We start from the raw sequence: 12,549 nt of genomic DNA on the forward strand, positions 1-12,549 counted from the left end.
TTTGAGCACTGTATAACGGATAAGCCACAGAAACCTTGACTATATATATACATATACATATATATATACATACATATATATGTATATATATATACATACATATATATATATATATATGTGACAAGCGGTAGAAAATGGATGGATGTGTATATACATACATATAGATGTATAGATACATGTATATATGTATGTGTAGATATATGTACATTAGGTCAGGAAAAAACACAGAGGCTATTTTATCCCTACAAGCCTGTTTCGCAGGTTTCCCTGCTCATCAGGGGATTATATATGTATAAATATATATATATATATATATATATATATATATATATATATATATATATATATTTATACGTTTTTGTATTTATTTATTTTTTGTTTCTGATTTATTGACTTTAACAATCTTGAACTCATTCTGAAAAGATCATTTATAAAACATAGTTATTTATATTGTACAGTAGGCCAGATTGCACCTTGGGCTGTTATTTAGTTTTAATATATGAAATGAAGTTTTGAAATCGTGCTGAGAAATGCAGATAAAAACAAACTCATAAACAAGAAATTGTGTGATAAATGTGCAACCATCATGCAAATATGCCCCTAGTGGCCGTGAGCTGCAAAATGATTGGATGCTGATCGTCTAGGGATGCCTGCGAGGGAAGCAATACGAGCGTTAAACTTCTTATTTGGGACACAACCTTTTGAGGTCCAAATGGAGTAACCAGACACCAGAGGGTGTTTGATTCCAGCAGTGTGGTCAAAGTGTTGGAGGTACAACAACAAAACACTGCAGTAATAACGCGTCTTAAACGCCACTTCCAGGGCAGATAAAACGGACGTACTTTGGCCAGACGGAGTGGGAAGCGAGCGCGTGTGAGGATTGATGCGGGCGTTGGGCTCCGAGCGTCAGAATGAAGGACATGCTTTTAATATGTCCCGGCGTCGGGGGAAATTGACCGGCTAGATGGGGGGGGCGTGGACACACACACACACACACACACACACACACACACACACACACACACACACACACACACACACACACACACACACACACACATACATACACAGTGATGACATTTAAGACTTGAGGAAAAAAAAGGAGACAAATTGTGTCTGGGAAAAAGTTTGTGAAGTTGTACTTTTTTGAGAAGCTGAAGCACATTACTAAAAATCGACTTGAAGCACAAACAAGCTGGAAGCAATTATAAGACATATCCTAATGACTATTTCACACAACAGCACTGGCGCTATGTTTTCTTTAGTGGATCAATATTCCGAGCAGAGGTAGTTTCTCTCTCCATGGAAGCAGGATAATTGCTGCTTTGTGTTTCCAGCCCGAGACCAACTCATCACCAGCCACTGTATTAGGCACGCCTGCCACTCCAGTCCTGCAGGTGGCAGTGTTTCACCTGGCACCGCCTTAGCTGCAGCCGCTGCCAGATTTGGCCCAAATGCAAGCAAGACGAAAGCCGGCAAAATTAAATTTGCACCAAAGCTCAATTTATTCTTCCTTTGCCCATAAGCCAAGGTTTTATGCCTGTTATCTTGACCTAATAACACGACGGAGACTTAAGCCCGGTTTATACTCTCGCGTCACGTAACTTGCTTAGACCAGTGTTTTTCAACCTTTTTTTGAGCCAAGGCACATTTTTTTCATTGAAAAAATCCCACCACGAGAAGAAAATATTAAAAAACTGAAACTCAGCAGCCAATATTGACAATAAAAAGTGAATTCAAACCATAACCAAGCATGCATCACTATAGCTCTTGTCTCAAAGTAGGTGTACTGTCACATCACCCTGTGACTTATTTTGAGTTTTTTTGGTGTTTTCCTGTGTGTAGTGTTTAGTTGCGCTCCTATTTTGGTGTTGATTGTCATGTCATGTACGGATGTACTTTGTGGACGCCATCTGCTGCTCCACACGCTGTAAGTCTTTTGGTGGCTTTTCCTGTTTTCTTGGTATTTTCATGTTGCAGTTTCATGTCGTCCTTTGAGCGCTACTACCCGCACCTGCTTTGTTTTAGCAGTCAAGACTACCGTATTTTTCGGACTATAAGTCGCAGTTTTTTTCATAGCTTGGCCGGGGGTGCGACTTATACTCAGGAGCGACTTATGTGTGAAATTATTAACACATTACCATAAAATATCAAATAATATTATTTACCTCATTCACGTGGTTCTTAACCTTGTTGGAGGTACCGAACCCCACCAGTTTCATATGCGCATTCACCGAACCATTCTTTAGTGAAAAATATATATAATTTTTGGTTTTAAATTCAAGACAAAGGTATATGTTTTTTTTAGTGGTGCACAAAATGAACTGTTCGTGAACATCACCTTGTTCAAAGAACAAAACCAACACAGTGCATGAACTCACAACAAATTACACACCTGCGAATCAGATGGAAAATTAGAGGGAACATTGTTTGAGGGTATCCATAATAAGCCGATAGGGAGAAGTTTTTATTTACACGATGAGTCGGGTGTGTCTTGACCTCCGCGGCTTAGGCTCCGCCGAACCCCTGAGGCCGACTCACCGAAGCCCTAGGGTTCGATCGAACCCAGGTTAAGAACCACTGGACTAGACGTATAAGATTTCATGGGATTTAGCGATTAGGAGTGACAGATTGTTTGGTAAACGTATAGCATGTTCTATATGTTATAGTTATTTGAATGACTCTTACCATAATATGTTACGTTAACATACCAGGCACGTTCTCAGTTGGTTATTTATGCCTCATATAACGTACACTTATTCAGCCTGTTGTTCACTATTCTTTATTTATTTTAAATTGCCTTTCAAATGTCTATTCTTGGTGTTGGGTTTTATCAAATAAATTTCCCCCAAAAATGCGACTTATACTCCAGTCCGACTTATATATGTTTTTTCCCTTCTTTATTATGCATTTTCGGCCGGTGCGACTTATACTCTGGAGCGACTTATACTCCGAAAAATACGGTATGTACTATAAGTTGTGCGGACGCTATCCTTCTTTGTGGGGACATTGTTGATTGTCATGGCATGTACGGATGTACGTTGTGGACGTCGTCTTTGCTCCACACGCTGTAAGTCTTTGCTGTCGTCCAGCATTCTGTTTTTGTTTACTTTGCAGCCAGTTCGGTTTTAGTTTCGTTTTACATAGCCTTCCCTACGCTTCAATGCCTTTTCTTAGCGGCACTCGCCTTTTGTTTATTTTTGGTTTAAGCGTTAGATACCTTTTTACCTGCACACTGCCTCCCGCATATTGTGATCACGACGAACCATGTTCCCGACATCTACAAAGCAATTATCTACCTGCTGCCACCTACTGATATGGAAGAGTATAACATGGTTACGCTGCTGAGCTCTAGACAGTACAGACACTCAACAAGGGCACATTATTTGCGGATTATAATTACTTGTTTGCTGAAACTATTTTTAACCCAATTAGGTGAAAGTACATAATCTCCCACGGAACACCACACTAGTGGTTGAAAAACACTGGCTTAGGCGACGCCGCCCTGCTCCCTTTCCCTGCCTAGCCTTGCATGCAGTTCCCAAAAACCGAGGTTGGCTTTTGAAGAGGCGGTCCCCGACCACAGGAAAGCAGACTTTGTGCTTTAAATGCAACAGTGATTAAACATTTGCATGAAAACAGGTATTGTTTACTTTACGCTGCACACCAAATCAGATTTTTTTTTGCCCTCAAGTGTCTGAGATCGGATGTTTTTTGCCATCTAAACGCTCCAAATCTGATCTTTGGGCATCCGATTCAGGCCACATCAGGAGGTAGTCCAAATCAGATTGGAATCTGATCTTTTCAAATGTGACTTCAGTCTAAACGCAATACGACCTGAATGGGATTTTTTCGTCATCTTAGAGCGAGCTAAGGACGCAGTCGCCAGTGGAAGTGGATATTTCATCACAACATCCGGTTTCAGTGAGCAAAGACTATTTAAAAAAACACATTTTCGGTGCATCACTTGCCAATAGTGCACAGATAATAGTCTATATGTAATATATGAATACCGTATTTTTCAGAGTATAAGTCGCACCGGAGTATAAGTCGCACCTGCCGAAAATGCATAATAAAGAAGGAAAAAAACATATATAAGTCGCACTGGAGCCTGGCCAAACTATGAAAAAAACTGCGACTTATAGTGCGAAAAATACGGTATATATTTTTGATTCAGAAGAAATAGCGATAGTTGAAAGACCAAAATTGACGCTGTAGCACATTTATTTACATGTGAGTTACAAAATAAAGCTAACTTAGATTCAATGTCTGTGTCTCCTCTACTTAACAGCCATAAAACGATTATAACCCTCCCAAATATATTACACTATATTCATCCATTCACACATGATATTACTTTCAGTTACATAGGAGCTGGTTAGAGAACAACACCTGGAAATGGCAAAAATCTGCAGAAAATGACCTTTTTGAATGTTTTGAGGTTAAAATGTTCATAACAGAAGTATAGTTGCATGTCAACTGTGAGAATCTCTACTACCTTGTATCTATATATGGCGGTATGAGGCTAAATTCTTTACTCGTTTTGTTGCATGGTAAAAATCCATATTTGGCCCGCGGACCATTGGCACATTTTCACTTTGGACCTTTGAGGCAAAATGTTTGGGCACCCCTGATCTAGAGATATACTTTAGCCGTTGAATTTTATATATACAATTTTTTTATATCTAATAATAATATACGACTTATTGAAGGTTTAAAAAAAATCTATATATTGTAGTGGTTTTGAAAAAGAAAAATATCAAAATGGCCCCCACATGCTTTCATTTTTCAGTGTGCGGCTCTCAGTGGAAAAAGCTTGGACACCCCTGTTCTAGATCAGGGGTGTGTATAGATATATACATATACATATATACACACATATACTGTATATATATATACACACACACATATATACGTATACATATTATATATACACACACACATATATACATATACCGTACATATTATATATATACACACACATATATACATTTATATATATATATATATACACACACACACACACCCACACACACACACACACACACACACACACACATATATACACACACGCATATATATATATATATATATTTATATACACATACATTTACATATATATACATATACATATATATACACACACACATATATATATATATATATACCGTATTTTTCGGAGTATAAGTCGCACCGGCCGAAAATGCACAATAGAGAAGGAAAAAAAGCATATATAAGTCGCACTGGAGTGTAAGTCGCATTTTTTGGGGACATTTATTTGTTAAAACCCAACACCAAGAATAGACATTTGAAAGGCAATTTAAAATAAATAAAGAATAGTGAACAACAGGCTGAATAAGTGTACGTTATATGAGGCATAAATAACCAACTGAGAACGTGCCCGGTATGTTAACGTAACATATTATGGTAAGAGTCATTCAAATAACTATAACATATAGAACATTCTATACATTTACCAAACAATCTGTCACTCCTAATCGCTAAATCCCATGAAATCTTATACGTCTAGTCTCTTACGAGAATGAGCTAAATAATATTATTTGATATTTTACGGTAATGTGTTAATAATTTCACACATAAGTCGCTCCTGAGTATAAGTCGCACCCCCGGCCAAACTATGAAAAAAACTGCGACTTATAGTCCGAAAAATACGGTACACACATTTACATATATATATATATATATATATACAGTATATATATATATATGTATATATATATATATATATATACAGTATATATATGTATATATATATATATATATATATATATATATATATATATATATATATATATATATATATATATATATATATATATAAATAAATAAATGTGTACAACTCTACTAATGGACATTGGAGTGTTACTTTCAAAGGCAAAATTTGCTAGAAACATAATTTTATATGGGACTTTATTGTATTATATGTATAGTACATGTTCCAAAAAGAAAAAAGCATAAAACACCACCAGAATTAGAGATATTACAAGTCAAAGTGATGAAGCTTAGTGTTACGCTCATGACTTGGTGCAACTAAACTATAAGATGAAGGCAATTGCATTTTATTGATATTCGAAATGTATTCAATGTTTATAAATGGATATTTAAATATACTAAATGTAAAAAAGGGAATATATATTCAAAATAAGATCATTAAATGAAATCTAGTTTGGTTACGCCGTCATGAGCGCAACACAAGGTTGTAAAAGTTTCAACTACAATTCTAAATAAGATGTCAAAAGCAAACTGAAATCAAATACACACAGCTTAAAGATTGATCAATACCTATTTAAATTTAGTAATACATAAATATGATGATTTATCAAAATATAAAGGAAATATACCTGAACAGAACGCTCATGATGGTTACACCAAAAAGTAACGCTATGAATCGCGTTTTTCCAAGTTTCTGGGGCATTTTTATGCTATTTCCAAGCATTTCCTTTTTATTATTGTTGATTTTAAATGGTCAAACTAATGCATATTATATATGCATGCCCTAGTACACAAAAAAAGTCATATTTATTTTGATTGTTACATTTTGAAGTACATTTGTGCAGGTGGGTGCGAATGTACCCATTACCAGAGCTGTACACACATATATATATACCGTATTTTCCGCACTATAAGGCGCACCGGATTATTAGCCGCACCTTCTATGAATTACATATTTCATAATTTTGTCCACCAATAAGCCGCCCCGGACTAAAAGCCGCGCCTACGCTGCGCTAAAGTGAATGTCAAAAAAACGCTGCGCTAAAGTGAATGTCAAAAAAACAGTCAGATAGTTCAGTCAAACTTTAATAATATATTGAAAACCAGCGTTCTAACAACTCTGTCCCAAAATGTACAAATGTGCAATCACAAACATAGTAAAATTCAAAATGGTGTAGAGCAATAGCAACATACCGGTAATGTTGCTCGAACGTTAATGTCACAACACACAACACACAAAATAAACATAGCGCTCACTTTCTGAAGTTATTCTTCATTCGTACCGGTAAATCCTTCGAATTCTTCGTCTTCGGTGTCCGAATTGAAAAGTTGCGCTAGCGTGGCTTCCAAAATGGCGGGCTCCGTCTCTTCGAAATCATCGGATTCAGTGTCGCTGTTGTTGTGCAGCAGTTCTGTGAATCCTGCCTTCCGGAAAGCTCGGACCACAGTTGTGACCGAAATATCTGCCCAGGCATTTACAATCCACTGGCAGATGTTGGCGTATGTTGTCCGGCGTTGTCTGCCCGTCTTAGTGAAGGTGTGTTCGCCTTCGGTCATCCATTTTTCCCACGCAGTTCGCAGTCGTGATTTGAATGCCCTGTTGACACCAATATCCAGCGGTTGGAGTTCTTTGGTTAATCCACCCGGAATGACGGCGAGTGTTGTATTTGTGTGCTTCACTTGTTTTTTGACACCATCTGTGATGTGGGCGCGCATAGAGTCATATATCAACATGGACGGAGCAGCGTGAAAAAAGCCACCCGGCCGCTTCGCGTAAACTTCCCTTAACCACTCGCTCATCTTTTCTTCATCCATCCATCCCTTCGAGTTAGCTTTTATGATGACGCCGGCTGGAAAGGTCTCTTTTGGCAAGGTCTTCCTTTTGAATATCACCATGAGTGGAAGTTAGCATGGCAAGCTAGAACCACAGTGAAGGATGACTTCTCATTCCCTGTGGTGCGAATATTCACCGTACGTGCTCCCGTTCCACAGTGCGGTTCAGTTGCTGTGAAATACGGTAGTAATCCGTGTGCGGATGGAGAGATTGCGTCTTTTTATGACCCGGATCGTTTAGTAGGAGCCATTTTGTGGTCTTTACAGATGTAAACAGGAAATGAAACGTACGGTGATATCCGCGCGTTTTTTCTTCTTCTTCCGGGGGCGGGTGAAGCGCTTCCTGTTCTATGGGGGCGGGTGAAGCGCTTCCTGTTCTATGGGGGCGGGTGCTTTCCTTGGCGGTTGCTTGCGTAGAAGAAGAAGCGCTTCCTGTTCTACCGGGAAAAAAGATGGCGGCTGTTTACCGAAGTTGCGAGACCGAAACTTTATGAAAATGAATCGTAATAAAGCGCACCGGGTTATTAGGCGCACTGTCAGCTTTTGAGAAAAATTGTGGTTTTTAGGTGCGCCTTATAGTGCGGAAAATACGGTATATATACACACACCGGTATATATATACATACAGACATATATACATATATATATACAGCATATATATATATATATATATATATATATATATACTGTATATATATATATATATATATATATATATATATATATATATATATATGTGTGTGTGTGTTTACATATTATGATAATAGAATGGCTATATAACTAATAGTTATTATGATTAAACATTAAGAGTATGAGAAAATTAGACTCCGACCTTGTTTACTTCTGTGATGACTCTCTTTAAAGTTTTGTCATCAACTAGAAATAGGAGAGAGTGTTTTGCATTTTTCCCAACATGCCTTGTAATGGATCTAAATAGATATAATTTAAATGTTTTTAAGATGATGGGATGTTTTTTTTAACAGCCACAGAGCTCAGTGAGCAGGTTGTGTTATGTGTGACCATGTGTGTTGACCTTTTCTGCTGCTTGAATTTTTTTTTTTTGCAGCATGACTAGGAAAGGTTGTTTGGATTGGGTCATATAACTGATTGCTGTGCTGGTAGAATTTGGAAAAAAAGAACACATCATGGACACTGACCTGAATTGCTCATATTCACAACATGGTAATTATTTGCCACCTGCCAATATCTTAGGTACTTATATATTTAATATGAAAACACGTTTGGATTGCCTTTTTGAATTGCACACTTTTGGACACCCCTGTTCGAGCCAAATCGACCGAATTAATAGATGAATCTATTCCACTTTTTTTCTCGGATATTCCGGAGCCCTGCCTGCATTGAAGGCTCAGTCAGATCTGCCTCAGGTGTGTGTGTGCTGCAAGTACCTTGGCGTCCAAGCGCTGCAGGTAGGAGCAGATGTACTCGATGCTGGCTCCGAAGGGGTGCACGTGCAGGAATGTGGAAATGATCCCTGAGGAACAAACAAAACAAGTTCAGGCGTCTATAGTGTGAACATCTATGTGGCCCCGGTGCGTCCGCCACTGAGTCTTGGGTGAGATGTCGCCGGGGCCTCGCCACAGACCATCCCTCCCCTGGCTGAGAGTAGACATCTGCTCGCGTTAACACACACAAGCTCTCAGGGAGCGATCGTACAAGCACTGTGTGCTTATATACCCGCTGCCTGCGGAGCGTCATGTCCACCCAAGCTAGACAAGCCAACCCCGCAGCCAATGGCGGACCAAGACCAGCAGCCGTTAAATACCTCGTTTAGAGATAAAAGGGGGAAAGCGATTAGAAACGGAATCAATATGCGATCTGTTAATCCTCATTCTCCAGACTTGTATAAATTCCACCGACAAGGTCACACTCAAGCACTTCAGAGATCTTTTTTTTCCTAAATATTATATCAGCAGCGGAGAATATCTCCTGCGACTTTTCAACCCTGTGGAAGAGCACCACAGACTCTTTGTTGAGGACTCTGGCAGCGCAGCACATCTTGACTCCAAATCAAGTGACCATTGCTCTTAGTCCTTGCTGGAAGCATCCGTCCTTTGTGTGTGTTGATTGGGTTTAGGTATGGGCTCTCGTTGGGACATGCCAAAACTATGGGTTGTGCCACAGATAGGCCGGCGTGCAAACGGCCGATGACTTTTGGACAATTAGTCGCTGAGCAATGCAGTAGAGATGTCCTATAATGGCTTTTTTACCAATATCGTCCAACTCTTAATTACCGATACCGATATCAACCGATACTGATATATACAGTCGTGAAATTAACACATTATTATGCCTAATTTTGTTGTGATGCCCCGCTGGATGCATTAAACCAGTGGTTCTCAACCTTTTTTCAGTGATGTACCCCCTGTGAACTTTTTTTAAATTCAAGTACCCCTTAATCAGAGCAAAGCATTTTTGGTTGAAGTAAAAAGAAGAAGTAAAATACAGCACTATGTCATCAGTTTCTGATTTATTAAATTGTATAACAGTGCAAAATATTGCTCATTTGTTGTGGTCTTTCTTGAACTATTTGGGAAAAAAAGATATAAAAATAACTAAAAACTTGTTGAAAAATAAACAAGTGATTCAATTATAAATATAGATTTGTACACATAGAAGTAATCATCAACTTAAAGAGCCCTCTTTGGGGATTGTAATAGAGATCCATCTGGATTCATGAACTTAATTCTAAACATTTCTTCACACAAAAAAAAAATCTTTAACATCAATATTTATGGAGCATGTCCACAAAAAATCTAGCTGTCAACACTGAATATTGCATTATTGCATTTCTTTTCAAAGTTCTTTTTGACAGACATTTAAAAAAAATCTCACGTACCCCTTAGCATACCTTGAAGTACCCCCAGGGGTACGCGTACCCCCATTTGAGAACCACTGCATTAAACAATGTAACAAGATTTTCCAAAATAAATCAACTCAAGTTATGGAAAAAAATGCCAACATGGCACTACCATATTTATTATTGAAGTCACAAAGTGCATTCTTTTTTTTTCATGCCTCAAAACAGCAGCTTGGAATTTGGGACATGCTCTCCCTGAGAGAAGCATGAGGAGGGTAGGGGGTTGCGGGGGGTGTATATTGTAGCGTCCCGGAAGAGTTAGGGCTGCAAGGGGTTCTGGGTACCGTATTTTTCGGACTATAAGTCGCAGTTTTTTTCATAGTTTGGCCGGCGGTGCAACTTATACTCAGGAGCGACTTATGTGTGAAATTATAAACACATTACCGTAAAATATCAAATAATATAATTTATCTCATTCACGTAAGAGACTAGACGTATAAGATTTCATGGGATTTAGCAATTAGGAGTGACAGATTGTTTGGTAAACGTATAGCATGTTCTATATGTTATAGTTATTTGAATGACTCTTACCATAATATGTTACGTTAACATACCAGGCACCTTCTCAGTTGGTTATTTATGCCTCTTATACCGTACACTTATTCAGCCTGTTGTTCACTATTCTTTATTTATTTTAAATTGCCTTTCAAATGTCTATTCTTGGTGTTGGCTTTTATCAAATATATTTCCCCCCAAAATACAACTTATACTCCAGTGCGACTTATATATGTTTTTTTCCTGCTTTATTATGCATTTTCGGCCGGTGCGACTTATACTCCGGAGCGACTTATACTCCGAAAAATACGGTATTTGTTCTATTGTGTTTATGTTGTGTTACGGTGCGGATGTTCTCCCGAAATGTGTTTGTCATTCTTGTTTGGTGTGGGTTCACAGTGTGGCGCATATTTGTAACAGTGTTAAAGTTGTTTATACGGCCACCCTCACTGTGACCTGTATGGCTGTTGACCAAGTATGCATGGCATTCACTTGTGTGTGTGAAAAGCCGTAGATATTATGTGACTGGGCCGGCCTTTAAGGTATATTGGCGCTCTGTACTTTTCCCTACGTCCGTGTACTCAGCTGCGTTTTGAAATTTAAAATTTAAAATTTTAATTTTTGAAACCGATACCGATAATTATGAAACCAATACTGATAATTTCCGATATCACATTTTAAAGCATTTATCGGCCGATAATATCGGCAGTCCCTACTTGGCTGCCATGTTTTTTCAACCAATCTTGCGTGTGTTTACCTTTCTCATTTGAATCAATACAGTACCAATTTCCCGTGCCTGGTAATCCATACCAGTACCAATTTTTGGTACTTTTGTGCGTGTTAGTAAATGCTAATTTATTAAATAAACATTTGTATGCAACATTTAAAAATGATCTCCGAGTTTCATTTGCAAGTATTATATAGTAGACTGCAGCACGGTGGGAGAGGGGTTAGTGCGTCTGCCTCACAATACGAACGTCCCGCGTTCAATCCCGGGCTCGGGATGTTGTGTGGAGTTTGCATGTTCTCCCCGTGACTGCGTGGGTTCCCTCCGGGTACTCCGGCTTCCTCCCACCTCCAAAGACATGCACCTGGGGATAGGTTGATTGACAACACTAAATGGTCCCTAGTGTGTGAATGTGAGTGTGAATGTTGTCTGTCTATCTGTGTTGTCCCTGTGATGAGGTGGCGACCTGTCCAGGGTGTACGCCGCCTTCCGCCCGAATGCAGCTGAGATAGGCTCCAGCACCCCCCGCTACCCCAAAAGGGACAAGCGGTAGAAAATGGATGGATATCATCCATTTTTGAATTCATAACTACATTGATTTTGAGTCATTACTATTTTCCCAGCAATGCCTGTTTTAAGAAACGGCCTACATGGCATCTTTCTGTTATCAGAGTCAACATTGCAACGTTTTCTCCTTACTCTTTATTTCCACTCTTTTGTGTTTTTAATTAACATTTTTAAAATGTGCCGCGCCATTAAAAAAAATCAGCCAGGCCACAATTTGGTCACCCCTGTCTTAGAGCCTCCACCGTATCCCAACATCTTACAACATTGAAACTAATAACTAGGGATGTCCGATAATGGCTTTTTGCCGATATCGGGA

At 38.7% G+C, this 12,549-nt stretch overlaps 1 protein-coding gene across 6 annotated transcripts in view; it reads right to left on the minus strand.

The window, feature by feature from the left end:
* enox2 (ecto-NOX disulfide-thiol exchanger 2) overlaps positions 1–12,549 on the minus strand; it is a 501,745-nt gene that overhangs the window by 10,226 nt on the left and 478,970 nt on the right. For all 6 annotated transcript variants that reach the window (XM_072914886.1, XM_061976730.1, XM_061976729.1 and 3 more), the window contains one exon: positions 8,973–9,058. In XM_072914886.1, coding sequence (XP_072770987.1) covers positions 8,973–9,058 — 86 coding nt within the window. The remainder of the gene's footprint in view (positions 1–8,972; positions 9,059–12,549) is intronic.

This window comes from Nerophis lumbriciformis, linkage group LG16, assembly GCF_033978685.3.
Source record: "Nerophis lumbriciformis linkage group LG16, RoL_Nlum_v2.1, whole genome shotgun sequence".
NCBI classification, from domain to species: Eukaryota; Metazoa; Chordata; class Actinopteri; order Syngnathiformes; family Syngnathidae; genus Nerophis; species Nerophis lumbriciformis.